At 39.8% G+C, this 22,255-nt stretch overlaps 1 protein-coding gene across 1 annotated transcript in view; it reads right to left on the reverse strand.

Annotated features, from left to right (window-relative positions):
* The window catches only part of Rnf115 (ring finger protein 115), a 65,165-nt gene that overhangs the window by 12,502 nt on the left and 30,408 nt on the right, over positions 1 to 22,255 (reverse strand). The window contains exon 4 of the mRNA XM_055603843.1: positions 3,208 to 3,407. Within this exon, the coding sequence (XP_055459818.1) occupies positions 3,208 to 3,407 (200 nt within the window). The remainder of the gene's footprint in view (positions 1 to 3,207; positions 3,408 to 22,255) is intronic.

Below are 22,255 nucleotides of genomic sequence, written 5' to 3' on the forward strand. Positions count from 1 at the left end.
CATCTTGTGGGCACAGGTTGCTGAACCTGGATCCACTAGAAGATAGCCACTGCGCGGCTGAGCCATCATCGCTGCAGCCCTGCACTGACTCTGAGTTTCGAAAGGAGCTTGGTAGCACTGCCTCCATTCTGATTTCAGTGGGAGTGAGGCTCCAGTGTCTTCTGAAACTAGGCTTGCTTTGGGTTCTCAAGATGGTTGATCTTGATGATCAATTTACAGGATCTAGAGTCACCATGAAAACAGCCCTCGGGGTGAGGGATTGTCTACATTAGATCCATTTAGTGAGACAGGAAGACCCATCCTTGACATGGGTGGCACAGTCCCCGGGCTGATGACAGGAACTGAATTAGGAGGAGGCTGAGAACCAAGCAGCAGCGCTCTCTGCAGACACAGTGTTGCAGGTTGTGCGGCTGCCCCATGACTTCCCCATGACAAACTGTCTGGAACTAACTGTGAGCCAAGTAAACCCCTTTCTTCCCTTAACATGCTTTTCTCGAGTATTATGTCCCAGAAATGTATACAATAACTAATGCAGTTCCTAATATAGGCATTATTATTTGTTTTGTTTTGTTTTTTGAGACAGGATTTCTCTCTGGATGTCCTACAATCACTCTGTAGATCAGGCTGGCCTCAAACTCACAGCGATACTTCTGTCTACCTCTGCCTCCGTGAGTGCTGGGATTAAAGATGTGCACCACCTGGCTTGTACTATTATTTTTAAAAAGAGGTTTAGTTTTCAGGGTATACTGGTTCACCCCTATAATCCAGTACCAGGGAGGCTATGGCACGAGGAGTCAAAAGTTTTCAAAGAAGTATGGGCTACATATTTATGTCCAAGCAAAACATAAAAACCATATTGTGATATGCCAGGTATAATGGCAGGAATAATGGTCCCTTTCTTCTTGGAACTTAAGTCTAATAGGATGAAAGATATTAACAACCTTGTGTTTTAGCTCAAACAGCACAACATGGGTAAATTATAAGTGAGAGAAAATGTATTCAATTCCTATTTTAGAGGCTGGGAAGGAAGTGCATAGAGCATGTCCCTCTTCATCCTCCCACTGTGCCGCCCTCAGCATCAGCCACATCTTCAACCATAACTGGAAAGCAGCTGCAACAGCCGCAAGCATAACGTCTTTACAAGGAAAACGCTAGAATTCTCCTCGGATACTTAGGAGAATGTGTGTGTATGCTGGGGATGCACCCCCAGATTCCAATTACAGCAGACTTTGAGTCCCAAGTGAAAAATGAGTTCCATTCCAATTTCCTATGTAAAGAACCCTCAGAAAGTAATCTGGTATTTTCTGGTCATTTTCTAAGAAATGGTCTCCACTTGGTAAGAAAAGGTAGAAGACAAAGAAACAGAAGACGAAAGAAGAAAGAAGAAGGAGGAAGAAGGAGGAGGAGGAAGAAGAAGAAATAGAAGAAGAAGGAAGAAGAAGAATTACTGACTACAATGGCAATAATGTCTGGGCATATAAAAACATGCAGCTTCAATTCACAATAAAAAATTTAAATAAAAGTAAAAATAGGTGGGTCTATTTAAAGAAAGATATTATTGAATATAAAAAATCATCAATAAATAAATGACCAAAATGTACAAAACATTTTGAGAGCCAAAAATTTAACTTATAACACCTACAATAAGAATAAAAGAAAATTCTCAGAAGATTGCTATACACATTAAAAAATATTGACTGTATAGTACAGCTCACCTGACACATGCTTTTGTTGTTCAGTTTTTTATTTTGTTTGTCTGTTTTCAGCTAAAGGCTCATGGGTCTGTGTTTGCTTCAAACTTACTCTATAGCTGAGGCTGGTTTGAACTCTTTATTCTCCTGCCTTCACCTCCAAGTGCTGAGTGACAGCATGTGCCCCCACATGCAGCTCAAACATGGCACTTACTTTACTGTAAATGATTAGCAGACATTCTAGCTGGCTAACCATACATCCACTCTCAGCACCTTTCTCCTTGCCACCTCCCAGTAAGGGATAAAGTTAAATCTATGCTCATCCAGCTTTCTTTACGTCTGTGGGCAGGAAGCATGGGACACAGTACCCAGTAAAGAAAATATTCTTAGCACAGAATATGAGGCAGGAGAAAAAAAAATCCCTTCCTTTACAAAAATGTAGTATATATAAAGCAGGCTTGGTGTCACATACCTACAATCCAACAACTGGGAGCCCAGTGCCGGAGCATCTGGAATTCAAAACCAGCCTGAGCTACCTGGGAGAACTAAACAGCCTATAAAAACTGGTTTTAAGGAGTTTGGGGGTGGGTGGTGCTAGAAAAATTTCATACTCAGCCCACTGTACTCATCTATTTAAATCTTTAACTCCTGATCTTTGCATTCTGAGGTGGTTTGAATGAAAATGGCCCCCAATTGGTGGAACTATTTGAGAAGCATTAGGAGGCGTGATCTTGTGTCACTGGGGGCAAGCTTTGAGGTTTCAAAACCCAAAGTATTCCCATTGTACCCTCTCCCTGCCTCTACTTACAGATCAAGAAATAAGCTCTGAGCTGCTCCAGTCAACCTGTCTGCTGCTTGCTGTCATGCTGTCCTGCCATGATGGACTCTAAGCCCAATTATTCTTTCCTAAGTTGCCTTGGTCATGGTGTTTTGATACAGCAATAGAAAAGTAACTAAGAATGATCCCAATGTAATGTAATACTTGCTATACCTTTTGTTGTCTTTCAAATTTATTTTTCTTTTTACTTTTTTTCTTTTCTCTATTTATTTACTTACTTATTTTGGAAACATGGTCTTACTGTATGAACTCAAATTCAGAGCGGCCTCAAATTCACAAAAGAATCTGTCTGCTTCTGACTCCCCATTCTTTTTTGAGACATGGTCTCAAAATTTAGCCCAGGTTGGTCTTGAACTCGTGATCCTCCTCAGCCTGCCAAATGCTTTTCACAAGCATGAACTACCAAACCCAGCTTCTTCTAGAATTTGATAAAAACCCCTCTGTTCATCTGAGACATCAATAAAAATGCTTTAAGAAGTGTTTTAGATGCATCACTCTCTACTTTATCACCGATTTCTAACTAATAATACTTGAATGTGACATTCAATTTAGCTTCATTTTCATCCTGCCTATATTTCTGTCTTGTCCACAAAAGTAAGTCCAAGAAACATGAAGATTAGATTGTGCCAGTATATCTTTCACTCAGACAATCCTTGAGAACGGAAAACAGCAACTCACCCTTCAATAGCTGGCGATCTGTCGGGACGAGTGCTTCCTCGAGACCTGTATCTTCTCGTCATCGGCAACCTTGGAGGCCGACTGGGTCCCCAAAAGTCAGTGTGAGTTTGGTGACCTCTCTCATTGACTCTATTATCTTGGTCCAGTGGAATGCTACTTAGAAATGGTCTATAATCTTGTAAAAACATTGTGTCCCAGAACTGGTAAAAACATGTAAAGAAAAAAGTACACATTAGCGTAGAACGTGGAAGGCTCAATCTCTAGCATTGGTTGACTATAAACAAACAAATAAAAAAAACTTAAAATAAGTAATTTTCTTCATATATAAGAAAACAAACAAATGCTTGGACCCTTTCCTTAACAGTTGCCTGATGTCCATAAGCACCTGCCTCTGACCAGTTTCCATTTCAGAAATATATGAGCTAAAGGTGAGCACAGACATCTATCCCCAGAACAATTCGGATCCATGTTATACTTGTGTGTTCTCTCACAAATGGCATATCTATGTGTGTATATATATTTCTCTACTTGAAAAGAATACAGCATTACCACAAAGTAAACACAGATATCCATAAAATACTTTTCTTGACTTGGCACTGGCATCGGTGAGAGGCTGTGTCACAGGTGTGCCAAAGCAGCACGGCTATGCTGATAAGAGCCTCTGTTGTACACATTTTAATTGCTAATACGGGAGGGAGAAAGGCTGGGTTGGGAGAATCAGTAAGCAAAGGGGAAAAGAAAAGGTAACTTAACCTTTTCTATGTGTGCTTTAAAAACTCTGTGAGTGGGTTTGCGATAGAGGTGCAGTGCCTAGGAGCACAGGACCCCTGGAGCTAAGGGTACAGGCTGCTGTGAACCCCAGAATGAACCACAGAACATGGGTGCTGGGAGGCCGATACCATTTTCTGCAAGAGCACTGAGTGCTCCCTACTGCTGAATACTCTCCAGTCCAAAAGGAGACTCTTCTGCTTAAAAAGAATTTTATTTTCAAGAAGGAAGATACAGATATCAATCCCAAGCAACAACCTACTCCTGAAAGGAAAAAGAAACAGTATGGCTAGAAGCTCAAAAGTTCCACACAGCCCCTCCAGGCTGCTGGGGAGCCAGAGGTTTCTAGCTTCCTATTTGTGATGAAGCAAACGGTCTGTCACATGCTCCTACTACCAAGAGCCGAGCTGCCCATCAAGCCTTCCCTGTCATGATGAACCATGAGCCAGAACAAACCATCCTCCCCTTAAGCTGTCTCAGGTAGGGATTGTAGTCATACAGATCCCAAAGTAACTAATACAAAAACTATAATACATTAGCTAAGAACAAGTATCATAAAAGATGAAGGCTTGCACTGCCTCAAGATACCACCATAGCATTCTTTTCAGTAGCAGTATGTCATGGATATTTTATGTATTAAGATTTACATCATATACTCAACACATATAAAGTAACACATGAATAGAATATAGAAAAAAATATATCATAAGTCTATAAACCATCCCTTCGTTTAACCCTAAAGTTATTGAAAGTCTTTATGCACCCTTCTCATAACCTCCAGAAGTAACTCCTTTCCAAATGTTTTGTTTACAATTCACTGGCTTTTTTTTCTAATTTTTAAATTTTAAAATGTTTATTAGCATACATTAATTGTACATGTAGATAATGTATTTTTACCACATATACTCCCCATTACATTCTTTTGTTTCCCCTTCCACTTCTGCTGTCTTCTTCATCTTCCAAACCAGTCCCCTTCTACTTTCTGTTTCTTTTGTTATTGTTTTCTTTTATATTGTGTTTTTGTTTTTGTTGACTCACTGAGTTTCAGCATGGTTGCTCATAATGGCATAAGTGAGGTTATTTACAGATTTACAGGAGCTTGGACACCTTACCAGTAGTACACCATTCCCTTCTCCACTTCCATGAGTTTCTTCCATACTCTAGTCCTCACACTTGCTCAGTGAGTATTACAGCCCCCGAGCGATCTCCTAGACAAGCTAACTATACTCTATTAGACTACTGTCAACTGTTATCACAGCTAATAAACTGGAAACTTCAAAGCACCTTCAGCATGAACTTGAGAAACTTTGACACTTGTTTGGAAATGCAAATTGGTACAAACCAGTAGTAATAGTGTATTTCTAGCCTACTTTCATCCCCAGATGACAGTGTGCCCTAACTGAAGAACAAAGAATAAAAGAGTACTTTTACTTTTGGAGTAAAGTACTCCAAATCAACAAGAAGGATAAGAATAGCTTCAGGTCATCTGTCTCAGAGCAGACTTACACAAGCATACTCCAAATCAACAAGAAGGATAAGAATAGCTTCAGGTCATCTTTCTCAGAGCAGACTTACACAAGCATAAGGGAAACGAACTCATTAACAGAACTGGGTCTTCAGGATATAACTTACATAAGTAGAAACTAACTGAACAATTACAGTTTTCGTAAAACATTCAAAAGAACCTCATGGTTTGACAAATTTGGTCTTGAAAAATACCTTACTGTGAATAGAAGTAAAAGGACAATGCTTCCAGTGTCGTTACGAACACGACAAAGCTGGGGCAACTAAGCACACTTCCCCATGTGGGTGGGGGACTGGCGACTAGAGGCCAGCCAGCACTTGTGTAACAAGCTGGACATCCCCAGCAAGCACGTCTCCAGCAGGAGGGAGGAGGGAGAAGCCAGAAGGATAACTAAGGCGCGCTAGCACCTAGCCTAGCCAAGAAAACACTGGCTCAATGGAAGAGGCAGAGAGTGATAAAAGATGACACCTAATGTCCTCTTTTGGCCTCCAGACATGCACACAACAGCACACTCATATGCATCCACACAGAAACACACAAAAATAAATCAATAAGTCTCTTAAAATACAAATAAAAATAAACAACAGGATAGGTGGTGTTTTCTACCTGGCAGAACTTGCTCTGGGCCAACTACAATCATATCCTCCATATATTTAAAATGAAACTGTTAAGGTTTGGGCTGAAGAGCTGGCTCAGAGGTTAAGAACACTCGCTGTTCTTTCAAGGGTCCTGAGTTCAATTCCCAGCAACCACATGGTGGCTCACAACCATCTATAGTAAGATCTGGTGAGCAGGCAGGATGTTATATAAATAATAAATAAATCTTTAAAAAAAATAAAATGTTAAGGTCTATTCCTCAGAGCTAAACAGTAAATTATATGACAAAAGAATATCACTTTTAGCTAGAAAACTAAGAGAATGATAAATATATTATAAAAAACATGTGCAAATATATTAATAGCAGCACTATTCCTAAGAGCTCCAGTGTAAACGCCTATCAGCTAACAGATAGACACACAGTACTGGATATTCACGTGGAGATAGAGCTCAGCCAGCAGACTGCCTGCCTACATACTGAATTTGAGGGACTGATACCCCGCACCAAAAGGAAACAGTGAATGTCTCACAGTGAAGGAAGAAGTAACGCATGCTACAACATAGCAACACTTGAAAACCTTATGCTAAGTAGAAAAGTCACATTCTATATGATTCCATTTATAGAAAGTAGACTGGTGGTTGACTGGTGTGAGGGAACTGTGGAGAAATAAGTATAAATGGTTAAAAGACTAATGGACTAATAGAAAAGTTCTGGGGACTAGAGAAGGAGGTCCATCAGTAAAACATTTTGCAAACATGAGGACCTAAGTTCAATCTCCAGGAACCCACATTAAAAAAAAAAAAAAATCCAACTGTGGAATTATGCTAGCATTGGGGAAGTAGAAACAGGCAGATCCCTGGGTCTTGGTGGCCAGGCAACCTAGTGTATGTGGTAAAACAGGCCAGAAGGAGACCCTCTCTCTCTCTCTCTCTCTCTCTCTCTCTCTCTCACACACACACACACACACACACATTGATGGATGGAAAGAAGGAGGAAGGAAGGGAGGGAGAAGGAAGAAGGGAGGGAGGGAGGAAGAGAGAGAGAATGTACATTTGAGTGTGATGTATGTGAATGCTCTGAAATTACTGGTAATGATTATACAATGGTATGAACATATTAAAACTGGTGAATTATATTGTATGTGAATTCCTCTCAGTTTGAAAACAGCACTAAAGAAACACATAGGTCCAGATACAATACTAGTAACATCAGAACCTACTCTTACCAACAGATCATCTAAACAGATTCAACAAAGAAACTTCAGGATTAAATTGTACCATAAATCAAATGCACTCAACAAATGTCTGTAGAATATTCCACCTGAAAAACACGTTCTTCTCAGTAGCCATGAAGTTTCTACAAAGTAGACCACATTTTAGACTATAAAAAAAATCCTTAATGAATATAAAAGAAACTACAGGTTTTTTATATTTTATCAAATCACAATGGAATAAAAGTAGAATTTAAAGGAAGAAATTACACACTATATATAAAAGACAGAGATTAACAAGCAATCTTCACTGATCACTAGCTCACTAAGAAAAAAAAACATGGAAAGTAAAAAGTTCCTACATGCAAATGAAAACAAAATTTACCAAAATCTTTAGTGAACTATTTAGGCATTTCTAGGAAGAAAGCAGATAGGTGTGAGTGCTTACATTAAAAACAACTCAAATAAATGACTTGATGCTATACCTCAAGGTCTTAGAAAAAATAAGACAAATACAAAATAAGTAGATAGGAAATCATAATAAGATCAAGGCAGAAAGTAACAAAAGAAAAACTAAAGACAGTAAAGAATCAATGAAACAGAGTGCTTTGAGAGATAAGCAAGACTGACACACCCTTATCCAAACTCATCACAACAGTACACAAAGAAATAATATTAGAAACAAAATGGGGATATTACAGCAAACTCCAATGAAACCCTGGGTTTCATGGAGAAATACTCAAAACCTTACGTTCCAATAAATTGCAAAAAAATCTAAAAAAGATTTCTAGATTCATGTGGATGAAAATTAAACCAAAAGGCTATGTAAACCCAGGTGTATCCAGGTTCATGCCTGTAATCTCAGTTTGGGAAGCTGAAGCCTTTAGGGAATTCCATGAGTTTGAGGCCAATCTAGACTACAAAGTAAAGTCCAGTCCAGTCTGGGTTAGGGAGTCCTTGTGCAAAAATGAAAAAGATGAGAAAGGGAAAATACTTAATCTTTCCTATAGCACAGTGCTACTGAGACAGTAATAAAGTATCTCCAATGAAAAGGCCAGGACCAGACAAATTCACTCAATCATTCCATACCTTTTGAGGAAATAAAACCAATGTTCCTAAAAAATTTCCACAAAATAGGGCTGGAGAGATGGAACTGAGTTCAATTCCCAGCATCCACACAGCAGCTCACAACTGTAACTGTTGTCTTATAGGATCCAATGCCTTCTTCTGGAGCATAGGTGGACATGCAGACAAACTATCCATATATATAAAGTACAAATTTTTAAAGAGAAAAATGTGGTTTTAAAAAAATCTATAAAATAGAAAAGGAACATTACCAAATTCATTCTATGAAGCCAGTATTACCCTGTTACCAACATAAGGCAAATACATACAGCAAGAAAAAAATCTAGAGATTGTCGGGTGTGGTGGCACATACCTGTAATCCACATTTAGAGGCAGGTGGATCTTGTGAGCTCGAGGACAGCCTGGTCTACAGAGTGAGTTCCAGAACAGCCAGGGCTAAAAGAAAGAAGAAAGAAAAGGAGAAGGAGGAGGAAAAAAGGAGAAGAAAGAAAGAAAGAAAGAGAGAGAGACGGAGGAGGAGATGGAAGAGGAGAAGAAAAAAAGGAGGAGGAGGAAAGAGAAGAAAGAGGAGAAGAGGAAGAAGCAGCAGCAACAGCAGCTCATACACCATGACCAAGTTGGCTTCATTCCAGTAAATTCAGAGAAGTATATAAATAGTCTTAAGGACAGAAATCACATGATCACCTCAATATATGCAGAAAAAAAAATCTTTACAAAACTTCAGTATTCCTGCATGATAAAAAGCATGTAAGGTATTAGAAAAAAACCTCAACATACTGAAGAATATATATGACAAACCTAAGTCCAGTATTAGACTAACTGAGGAAGAAATTTAAATCAGGGGCTACACAAGGATGTCCAATCTCTGCTCCTACTCTATAGTGCTTGATTGTTAGCAAGAGCAATAATGAAACAGAAAGAAAATAAAGGGATGTAAACAGAATAAACAGTCAATCTAACCCTAATTGCCGATAATATCATATTCGTAAAAGACTCAAAAATTCCACCAGAAAACTCTTACAACTGATAGACATTTTTACAAAATAGCAGGCTACAAAACCAGCATTCAAAGATCAGTGCTGGGCCCAGCAAAGTGGCTTAGTGCATAAATGTGCTTGCCACCAAGCTAATGTTCTGAGTTCAATTCCCAGGACCTACAAGCTAGCAGGAGAGAACCAACTCCTGTAAGTTGTCCTCTGACCTCTCCATATGTAACACTGCATGCTCACGTGTGTACACACACACGCACCACACACACAAATGAATGTAAGAGTGTAAAGGGAATTTATTTATATAAAGTAAATGTAAAAGAAAATTTTAATTTAAAGAGGTCAGGAAGATGCTAAGGAGATGTCAAAGCCAGTGAAGTCTTCCCCTGCCTCTTTATTCAATCCCTAGAAGTCATGTAAAAAGCACACAGTGTGTTTATCCTGTACTATTATACAGCTAATATCCTTATGAATGTGTATATACCATGTGTGTCTTTCTGCTTCTGGGTTACCTCACTCAGGATCTTTTCTAGTTCCCACCATTTGCCTGCAAATATCATGATTTCCTTGTTTTTAATAGCTGAGTAGTATTCCATTGTGTAAATGTACCCGGCTCAGATGTAGCCCATAGACTCAGTATCCAAGTGGGGCCCCTAGTAAGCAAAGCAGGGGCTGTCTCTGGCATGAACTCAGTGACAGGCTCTCTGTTTCACCTCCCCCTGAGGGGGGTGCAGCCTTGTCAGGCCACAGAGGAAGACAATGCAACCAGTCCTTATGACATAGTATAGGGCCAAATAAAAGGGGAGGAGGACCTCCTGTATCAGTGTATTAGGGGAGGGGCATAGGGGGAGAGGAGGGAGGGAGGGTAGGACTGGGAAGAGATGAGGAAGGGGGCCATAGTCAGGATACAAATTGAATAATTTGTAATAAATAATAATAATAATAAATAAAATAAAAGTAAAGTAGCCATCTTCCTCAGCCTTAACAAAAAAAGCAGTACACAGTGATGTGTGCTCGTAACCTTAGCACTGGAGAAGCAGAGACAGGAGGATCCCTGAGGTTTGCTCACACCCCAATCTGGCAGAATCTGACAAGCTTTCAAGTCAACAACAGACCCTGTCTCAAGATGGTCCCTACTTAGAATTCTGTACAAGATCAGGTCATCAATAACTTCAGGACTGTTAGGGGCTGAGACAGGAGATCACTGAGGCTTGCTGGCACAGCTAATACCAACTAATACTTGACAAAGATATCAAAAACACAGCTTAGAGGGCTGGAGAGAGGCTTGGCAGGTAAAAGCACTTGTTCCTGCAGAGGACCTGGTGGCTCACAACCATCTGTAACTCCAGTCCCAAGTACTCAATGCCCTCGTGTCCTCCGCAGGCACCAAGCACATACATACCTACATGCAAGCAAAACATTCATATACTTAAAATAATAAAATAAATAAATCTAAAAACATTTTTAAATACATAGAAAATTTCAACATCTTTAGCCATTTAGAGAAATACAAATCAAAAGCACACTGAGATTCCATTTCACCCACTTAGAATGACTGTCATCAAGAACAGAGACAACAACAAATTTGGCAAAGATGTGAGGATCTGAATTCAGTCTCCAGAACTCATGCAAAAAGGCCACGCATGGTAGTTCACACTTACAATGCCAGGTTGGGGGGTGGTGTTGTTTGCACTCACTATAAGTGGGAATGTAAATTACTATATTCACTATGGAAATCAGTAAACAGATTCTTCAAAAAGTTAAAACTAGGAGTACCACATGATCCAGCTGTACGCCTGCTCGGCACATACCTGAGGAAATCTAAATCAGTACACAAAACAAGATAGCTAGCTGGGCATGGTGGCGCACGCCTTCAGTCTGAGCAGATGCAGGTGGATCTCTGTGAGTTCAGCCCACCCTGGTCTACAGGGAGAGTTCCAAAACAGCCAGGGCTATATAATAGCAGACCTTGACTCAAGAAATAAAAACAACAACAATAAAAGATATGCCAATATATTCATGTTTATTGTGAGTAATCAGTGTAGAATTGCCCCAGGTGTCGGATCAACAAATGAATGGCTATAACAACGTAGTATATGTACACAAAGTGGTTTTATTAAGCCATAAAGAAGAATGCAATGCCATTCACAGGAAAATGGATGGAAGAGGACACCTTCATATTAAGTCAGTCTCAAAAAGACAAATTCCACAAGCTTTTGTTTATCAGCGAAAGTAGACTGAAGGATTAAAAGAGTGGGTAGGGGAGAAATACTTCTCCACATGGTGGGAAGAAAGAAGAGTATCACAAGTTGTTCTCTGGCCTGCACACAGGCACAATAGCATGTGCAAGGTTTCACACATGCAGTATACACAAATAAATAAATTAATGTAATGAGTTTTAAGGATAGGAAAGTAGATGAATTAAGCAGACTGTTAGGGGAGAGAAAAGAGACCAGTAAAAGACCTTGCTATATAGAACAAATTCACCTCAAACTCACAGACGGTCACTTGCGTCTGCTTCTCAAGTGCTTGGACTAAAGGCATATGCCACAATACCAGAGTTTATAAATTCTACCTTAAAAGTACTTCTTCTTGATTTATAAATGGGATTTTTCTTCATTTATTTCAATGTTCTTTAATTTCTACACGCAATATTTTATAGTTTTCCCATTTGGAGTTATTATTTTATACTTTCCTATTATTATAAATGATTTTCCCCCTCTGAAATAAGGTTTCTCTGTGTAGCCCTGGCTGTCCTGGAACTCACTATATAGACCAGGCTGACCTGGAGCTCATAGAGATTCACCTGCTTCTGACTCTCATGTGCCTGAATTAAAGGCATGTGCCACTACATGTAGCTATAAATAATAAATTTCAAAACTTCAATTCTCAGTTGTTCATTGCTAATATATAGAATAAAATGTATTAAATTTTTTATTATTAATAATAAGTATGTATGTGTGTAGCCCCCAGTGTGTATTTTTGGGAGTTGATTCGCACTCCCACTGTGAGAACTAGGGACTCAGATTATCAGGTTCACATGATAAGCGCTTTACCTGCTGAGTCATCTCGCCAGTCCAAAACTAATTTTTCTATCCATCATACAACCTTGTTAAGCTCATTCACTAGTTCTGTTTCTCATAAAGTCCATCTCGTTTTATATACAAAAGCACATTTCAAAGCTGGCTGTGGTAGCATATAACTATAATCCTAGCACATGGATGGAGGGGGAGCACAAGAATCAGGAGTTCAAAGCCGGCCAGCCCTCAGCTATACACTGTTCATGGACAGTGCGGGCTGCCTGAGACCCTGTCTCAAAACCAAAATAAAGCCAGAACATTTCACTTGCCAATAGAACAGTTTACTTCTTTTCTTTCCAGGGTAGACTTGGCTATGTCTGTCTGTACAGCTAGCTAGAATGAGTACTGGGTGGAAAAGGGGTTGGGAGTGCCTCAGTCTCCTTTCTCTCTTAGTGAGAAGCCCTTGTCTTTCACCAGGAACTGCATTAGCTTTAGAACGGCAGCACTTTGTCTGGTAGGGCAGTTCCTACTGACAGCTAGTTTACTGAGCGGTGTGCATGTGTGTGCACACAGATAAGCACAGAACTTGAGACAAACTTCTTCATGATACAGATAAGAAAGAATTATATCTATACTTTATTATATATATCATATATATTCTGTCATGAACTAAAGTATCTCCACCTCATTCATATAGGCATACATATATGTGTGTGTGTGATTATATATATATATGGTTTGGGTTTGTTTGAGACGTTTCTAAATGAACTCCAGGGCTTACCAACTGGAGAGAGTAGAGGTCTCCTGTCTCTGTCTTCCCAACACTTGGGTTACAGACATATGCCACCATATATGTCTGGCTTTTTTGTTTTCCCTAATGATTCAAATATGGTTCTTCATACTTGCACAGTCAGCACTTTGCAAATTGAGCAGTCTCCTCAGCTATAGAGTTTGAAAATCAAGAATGGATGTTATATTTTGTAGAATGCTTTATTGCAAGTTTTGAAATAAGATAATCCTTTTAGAGTATTAATATGGTGAATTATATTGATGACTTATTTTTGATTAGTGAACTAACCTTGCATCCTTGGGGGAAATTCTAATTGATCTTGATTTACTTCCCATTGTATATATTGCTTAGTCTTGTATATTTCTTGTTAAATTTTATCTATTTTTTACATCTATATTTAGAAAGAGATACTGGTCTGTTCTTTCCTATCAATGTCTTTATCAAATTTCAAGAACCAACTTTTTATTTTTGAAAAGTACTAAAATACAGTTATTCGTAAAGTCCCTTAACATAGTAAAACCAAGTTTTTATCAACAAGTGTATTTCATACACACACACGACAGTGCATCCTTTCACATTCAAGTTTCTGTCTTAGTTATTTTTCTATTGTCATGACAAAAGCAACTTATAAAAGAAAGCACTTGATCTGGAGGTTCATGATTCCAGAGGTTTAGTCCTTGACGATCATGGCAGGCAACATAGCAACTGGCAGAAATGGTGCTGGAGCAGTACCTAAAAGCTTACATCTGACCCACAAGCACAATGCAGAGAAAGAAAAAGCCTAATTGGGAATGGCATGGGTTTTTTAAAATCCCAAAGCCCACCCCCTCCTAATCCTTTCCAAACAATTCTACCAACTGTGGAACAAGCATTCAAATATATGAGCCTATCTGTGTCATTCTCATTCAAACCACCACATTTCACTTCCTGGCTTCCAAAGACTTATCATAATATAAAAATATAATAATATAATATCATAATATAAAATGCACTCAATCCATCTTAAAAAAAAAAACTCTTCATAGTCTTCCAATCTCAAGACTGTTTAAAAGTCTAAGGTCCCTTCTGACTCAAGGCAATCTCTTAATTGTAACTCCCTGTAAAAGCAAAAGTTAAACCACACAATTCCAACATACAATACAATGCACATTACCATTCCAATAGGGAGAAAAGCAGGCACAGTGAGGAAATAGTGGACCAAAGCAAAATCAAAATCCAGAAGGGATTAACTCCATGTCTGATGTCAAAGGGCTTCTTAGATGGTTCCATCCTCCCAGTTTTGCTGCCTGCAACATGCTTCTGTCTTGGGCTGGTTCCATTCACTCCCTGTCTGCTGCTCTTCTCGGCAGGTAATCCCTGACATCTCTAACATCCTACGGTCTCCAACACAATCCAGGCTTCACTTTCAGAGCTTCATGCAATGGCCTCTCTGGGCCTCCATGCCACATGCCTGAACTCAGCAGCCTTCCTTAACTATGGAGGACAATTCCACAGTCCCTGTAATTCCTGTATCTTTTTTGACTCTAACGCCAGAACCACTATGCTGCCAAGTTCTGCTGTCTGCTTGGGATAAAGCCTAGTCCCTCCCTGAATTACATTCATATAAGCTTTCCTTTGTTGTTGCTCTTTAGGAACAGCTAATTCCTTGGGCCTTTCTTTCATAGATTGCAGGTTTAGCTAGGTGGGAGTTTTACTCTGTGGGCACCATGCCCTTTATTTCCATTCCTCCTTATCTCTTTCAACACAACCAAGGCCCCATAAATTTCCTGTTTCTTTTCTTTCTCCTCAAATTGTACATTTTGTATTTCTTTCTGCCTTGCTTGTTCATTTTCATTGTAGAATGATCACTAATGGCCACACATGTCAACATTAGGCCATCTTGAAATCTGCCAATGAAATTAGTACAAAACTCTTCCATTTAGTCTCAGATAATGGCAAAATGCAGCCACATTCTTTGCCAAAATATCACAAGAATGGTCTCTGGCCCATGGACTCTAGCTAATACTGTTCCTCTCTAAACTCGTGAGCAGAGCCTCCATAGTGCACACTGCTCTCAGCAATAGTGTCCTCCAAACTCCTACTAGGATGGCCCTACTGACAGGCTTATAGCATTCAACCACTTTCCTAGTCCAAAGTCGTAGTCTTCCACATTTCTCAAAAAAACAAAAAACAAAAACAAACAACAAAGAAAAAACAGCATGGTCAGACCTGTTACAGTGAGACTACATTTCCTAGTACCAAGTTGTAACTTAGTACCATGACCAAGGCAACTTATAAAAGAAAGAATTTAATTTGGAGGCTCATGGTTCCGAAGGATTAGAGTCTTTGACCATCATGGCGGAAAACATGGCAACAGGCAGGTAGTCATGGCACTAAAGCAGCAGATGATAGCTTACATCTGATTCACAAGCATAAGACACAGAGAGAAAGCTAACTAGGAATGGTGTTAACTTTTTAAATCTCAAAGCCCTACCCCCAATGACACACCTACTCCAAGAAGGCCATACCTCCTAATCCTTCCCAAACAGTTCCACCAATGCAGACCAAGCTTTCAAATATATGAGCCTATGAGGGTCATTCTCATTCAAATAATCACAGTATCCCAGTTCATGAAATAATGAGCTGTAGAAGCATTAGACAATGTTGGAAGGTAAGTTAGAGAGCATTAGGTAACTGCTCTGTGATGGGAAATGCTGACTGTTAACTTGACAGAATCCAGAATTATCTAGGAGATGAGCCTCTGGGCATCCCTATGAGGCATTATATGGACTAGGTTAATAAAAGTTGGTGGCACCATACGGGACCTGGACTGAATGAAAATGGACACTAAGCCAAGCAGTACCATACATCCATGTGTGTAACATTATGTGGCCAGTTGCCTCCAGACTTTCCCACATGGACTGTGAGATCAAAAGAACCCTTTCTCCTTTAAGTTGCTTTGTCAGGGTATTTTATCACAGCAACAGGAAAAGTAATATATGCTTCAAATTTATTTTTATCTTGCTTTGAACTACATGTAGCCCCAAAGAGGCGATTTAGAGCTAACTTTTCAGCCAGGTTTTAGATCCTTGAAACCAAAAGCACAACTTTGTCTGAGTCTTATCAGCAAACGTAAAGAAGCAAGGAGAGCCCATCTGTCATAGAGATAAAACTTCTATTTAGCAGTGGATGGGAGGAAGGTTGAATTAAATCAGTGAAAAGCTAAAAGGATAATTTAAGAGATTCATATTTTAAAAGGTCTATCTCTAGAAAATAACATTCAAAATATTTCAGAAGTCAGGCATGGTGGGGCACACCTTCAATCCAACCACTTTGGAGGCAGAAATGGAAAGATCTCTGTGATTTTCAGGCCAACTTGGTCTACATAGTTAGGTTCATGCCAACCAGAACTACAAAGTGAGACCCTGTCTCAAACACACACACACACACACACGGGTGGAGGAGATTTAGAAAAAAAAAATGGTTTTTACACTAAGCATTAAAATCACTTGCAGAAAAAGTACAATGTGATAGCAAAAGAAAATAAAAATAGAGCCCTGGGGCTCCAGGAACACCAATGGAGCCAGGCATGGTGGCTCATACCTGTCCCTTCCCTCAGCACTACAGACTAGGCAGGAAAAATCACTGTGAGGTTGCAGCCAATCTGCATTACATAACAAACTCTAGCAACTCCCAAGTCTCAAAAACAAAAATCAAAACAAATAGAGAAGGTGAGTGGACACAGGGTATGCTGTACATAGCGTTTCAGCATGGAACCACGAGATCAAGACCAGCACAGCAAGTTCCAAACCAGCCTGTGCTACAAGAGACTCTTGACCAGCCCCCCTCACAAGATGAAAGATAAAAATGTAAATGTTTGTAATACCAAGGTAATAAAAGAAAAGGGACCCTCCAAAAAATATCTGAAGATTGGCTACCTCATGGCAGACTTCTTAATTTTTTTAATTTTAATTTTTTGTTTTTTCAAGATAGGGTTGCTCTATGTAGTCCTGGCTGTCCTCAAACTTAAGACAGATGCCTGCCTCTACCTCCCAAGTGCTAGTAGATTAAAGGCGTGTGTCACCACCACTCAGCTTATTTTATTTTTGTATAAAGATTTATTTTTAGCCTATCAGGTCTCATCAGGACTGTCTGGCTCCTCTTTCTAGATAGTATGGGAGGACCTCTCCTATCAGTGGCCTAGGGGGGAAGAAAGAGGGAGGGTGGGACCAGGAATAGATGGTGGCGGGGGCTACAGCCAGGATACAAAGCAAATAAATTGTAAGAAATAAAAATAATAAAGATCTCTTTTTAATTCTGTATGTACATGTGACTAAGGATGGGTACATAAGTGTATTTGCATATGGAGAGCAGAGGAGTCAGGTGTGAGCCGCCTGGTGTGGGTGCTGGACACCAAACTTGGGTCCTCTACAAAGAGCAGCAAATGCCTAGTCTTTTAAAATGGACTCAGACCAAAACAAGTGGATATCAACAATTTTATTTAGCTCAATCTAATGTATCTTTCTATTATTCTTGCAGCCAAGAGGTTAAGATGCCTACCTGTCACAACCCAGTACATCCAGAGTATGAACTGGTCCTGTGGAAGGTGACAAAGTAAAAGCAGGTCTATCTCACAGATGTTCATCTCCCCAATCTACCGCATACTACTCCCAGTGCCTGGCTGACCGCAGGTATAAACTACCAAACACAAAGGTTAACCCAGAAGACACTGACCTCCCACTTCCACTTTCAGCCTCTTCATTCTCATCACTACAAGAATGCTGTAACTGGTTGGTGTGTAGCAAGGGCCTAATGGCTACCAAATATAGTTCTCTAGTGGACAGAGTTATTGTATTAGGAAGCTGCATAAGTAAAGGAAAAAATTCTAAACAGGTTCTGAGCATGCGTGCCTACTCTATAGCCTAATTCTCAGATGGATTATCATGTATAAACTAAGGATATCTGTGTGATCATAGTTCAACTGTGTTGTTCAATTCGGTTTAAAAATAATTATTTTTAAAAAATATTTGAGAATTCCTTTTAAGCATATGGGTGTTTTGCCTGCATTCATGGCTGTGTGCTACATGTTTGTATTGCCCAAGGATGAAGAGGATGTCAAATCCCCTCGGAACTGAAGTTACGCACTCTGTAGGCGCTGGGAATTGAACTCTGGTCCCCTGGGAAATCAATTAGTGCTTTTATCCATTTAGCTGTCTCTCCAGCCCTCAAAAATTATTTTCATCTGTCTGGTTGCTGGGTTTGATTTCTTAGTGTATTCTATAGACTCAGGGCAAGAAAAGCTTAATTCCAGGACCAACCATCATGTATAACTAGACATAGCTAACACAGGGCAATCGTTTAATAAACATAGTGTGAGCAAAAAAAGATGAAGTCATAAAATATATATTAATTCATAAGGCATGACTAGGAACACAAAGAGCAAAAATCTAAGTGAATTTTAAAAAGCAAAATTACAAAAGTGTAAACTCAATGATTACAACTACAGAGTTATGAGGCATACATCAGAGAAATGGGAAGTATTATGCCAAAAAATTTTAAGCAAGAATAACATGAGAATATGGGAGATTTTTAATTTTTAGAACGCTTTCTTAGGCTGGGAATGATAGCACGTGGATTTAATCCCAACAGAGGCAGAGGCAGAAGTAGGCAGATCTCTGAGTTCTAATCTGATTTATTTACATAGTTCCAGGCCTATTCTTTCTGGGGTTTTCTGTTACTGGTGGGGTTTTTTTTATTGCTGTGATTGGGTTTTCTGGGATTTCTCAGAGACTCACTTGCCTCTGCCTCCCCAGTGCTGGGATTAAAGGTATGGGCACCACCACCCAGCACATACAGATATTCTTAATACTCTAACACCTTTGTTTATACATTATAATTTTATAACACTATAATGCATCTTATGTAACAGAACAAATTTTATTTAAATATAGTGCTCAGAGGGCCCTGTCTTCTCGTGCACACCTGGAAGCTTTTATCTTTCAGCCAATCTGAGGCAGCAGCCATAATCAATTCACTCTGTCTGACTCCCTCTTCTCTCTCCTCTCCCTCTCACCTTTCTCTCCCTTCCTCCTTTCTTCTTCCTCTTTCTCCCCCTTTCTCTCCCCTCCCCTTTGTGTGGGTCAGTGTGCAGACCAAACCCAGGGCCTTACTCTAAGCCTTACACTTCTAGCCTCAAAGGCATTCTTGCACCCAAGTGAGCTGTCTGGAAGCTGACTCTTCAGATCAGATGTCTCACCGTCACCACATGGTAGTCAAGCTTTCGACTGGGTAACTGTGAGCTCACTTCTTGCAGCTATCATCAGCCACATCAGAAGAGCAATGTCCTCTCACTCTCCAAACTCCTACCATCCTCTTAGACTTACCCCAACTCTGCATGTTACTTAAGCACTGTTGCCGAGTAACTGCCTTCTTTCAACCCAACTGCCCTCCCCACTCCAGCCTCACTTGAAGGATAAATAATTATTAAATATTTTGGAAATTTTCTTAGTTTAAGCTTGTCCTAATATATCCATGGGTGGGGGGGGAGGGCGTGTCTAGACATGGCTCAGCAGTTAAGAGCTCTGGCTGCTTTTCCACAGGACCTGGATTCAAGTCCCAGCACCCATATGGCAGCTCACAACTCTCAGTAACTCCAGTTCCAGGGGCTCTGACACCCTCACACAAACATGCACTTAAGCAAAACACCAATGCACATGAAATAAAAATAAAAAAATGTAAAAAAAAAAACATACCTATTTATAAATTCACTTAATTATGGAAAATAATTTCTTCATTATCTAAACAACTTGCTAATAAAAATAAAAAATGTAAAAAAAAAAACATACCCATTTATAAATTCACTTAATTATGGAAAATAATTTCTTCATTATCTAAACAACTTGCTAAGAAAAACAGTGAGATCAAGCATAAGCCTTTGGTGAAAAAAACCAATTAGAACATGGAAAGTATTTAACTTTATTTCTAAGTCTAAGTCGTTTTTGTCTCCAGGAACATGGGTATAAAAACATATAGTCTAAAAATACTACTTTGGGAGAGTTTTTTTTAACATCTTTTTTTTAATCTAAATCCCTTCTCCATGTGCACTCATGGCTGTATTCTATCACCCCCTTACGTTACGACAGACGTATTGGGGTCTACATTCTGAGTATGTTATCTTAGATACAACATTCCCTATGCAGTGCATGTCCCCACTCCCCACCACCACCCATATTTGAAAGGCTGCTGAAATGACACACCCAGGGTCTGGACTCAAGCAGCTTGGTTCTAGAATCTGTACTGTGCGCCACCATACACAGTCCTTCCTGGACTGAAAGGCCCTCCTTCCACTGTGCTTCTCCACAGGCCCACAGGAGGTTTGGCACACTCTCGGTGTCCATGTCTTCCCACTCACTTCAGGTGCTTGCGCTTGCTCTGCAGCTTCCTTGTAATATGTGCAGCAAGGCACCAGACATCTGCTTCCTGCCTCTACTTCTAACAGAAGCACCATGTATGCAAACAGTTATCATCTACTTCCTCAAATTCTCTGGGAATTTCTTTAATTTTGTAAAGACATTTTTCTAATTATAAAGTGCAAAATATTTTAAAGGAAAAAAATAACCACAGCATTCAGGAGACAGAGGTAGGTAGATCTCGGGCAGTTGGAGGCCAGCCTGGTCTACACAGTAAATTCCAGGACAGCCAGAGCTTCATAGTGAAACACTGTCTTGAGAAAAAAAAAATGAGAAGATTAAAAACTGAGGCAAGGTGACAAGAGAATTCTACAGAGGGACATGATCGTACCTTTACAAAGCACGTCGGTCTCTGCAAAGGAACATGAGCTCAACAGCTGAAGGATGGCCCCCGCAACAGTGTGAGAGACACCAACACTAAAGTTAGAATGCTGACCACAAACATTTATTTTTCTTCTTACTTAATGCATCTCCTCCTCATGAATCACACATACAAAACTGACAGATCCATCTATTTCCATTTCTAGAAGAGAAGAAACACTTAAGGAAAATCAAGGGAAGTTTCTTCTGCATGTGCACAATCAGAAACTGACTGTGCTCCCCGGAATAGCAGCCCTGGGAAACGCTAGAATCAAGAAGGCTGCCGGCCGCACACAGAGAAGACTTGAAATGCTTCTAACAGGAAAATAGAAATGAGTGCTCAAATGACTGATGTGTCCTGAGTCACACTCACCTCAACTCATCCTAAAAATCTTGGAACTAGATGTTAGGAATCCCCAGAAGCCATGAGCAAAGGGACCATGCTTATCACAGTTCTTGACTAGTATCATCAACAGTGGAGGATGACACATATAAGTCTTAAGATAATTCTCAAAAAGAGAAAAGTTCAATGATTTGTGAGCTTATTAACTATGGTTCTGAAACAAAAAAGGAACCCTGACTGTGCGGGTTTACATTAACAAACTGTTTTGATCCTTTCGGCACCCAACATGCTGTGTGGCAACAGAGGTCTACAAGTAAAAGAGGAAAGTCAAAGTGTTTGTTCTCCAGTGAACTGGGTTTTCCCATCTGGCCAACAGCCTCTAAGACTGTAAGCAGAGTATGAACACCACTGAACTGTGAACTTGCAAACAGTTGAAGAGCTGGGAATAAAGGCACATGTCTATAGTCTCAGCTTCTCCAGTGGCTAAGGCAGGAGGAGCTCAAGATAAGCCTAGGCAATATAGTGAAACCTTATGAAACCCTTTCTCCAAAGAAACAAGAGGTTCAACAGTTACAGAAGCCTAAAGAAAAGAAAAAGATCAATGAAAACCCAAAGTACTCTGAATTTAAAATAAATGGTGTTAAAGGACAAAGACTAATGCTCTACTGCTTTCAAATAATAATTCAAAGTTTTGTTTTTCTAACTGGGCTTGGTGCCATATGCCTAGTGCTTGGGATACTGAAGCAGGAGGATTGTGGGTTCAAGACCAGACACTGCTACATAGTGAGTATGAGGCCTTTCTGGACCATATAGTGAAACCTGTTTCAGGAAGAGGGAGAGAGGGAAGAAGGGAGACAGTAAGAGAGAGAGAAAGACAAAGAGAGTGCATATCCAACATATGGATGCCACAC

Source organism: Psammomys obesus, unplaced genomic scaffold (assembly GCF_907164565.1).
Source record: "Psammomys obesus unplaced genomic scaffold, mPsaObe1.curated_primary_1811, whole genome shotgun sequence".
NCBI classification, from domain to species: domain Eukaryota; kingdom Metazoa; phylum Chordata; class Mammalia; order Rodentia; family Muridae; genus Psammomys; species Psammomys obesus.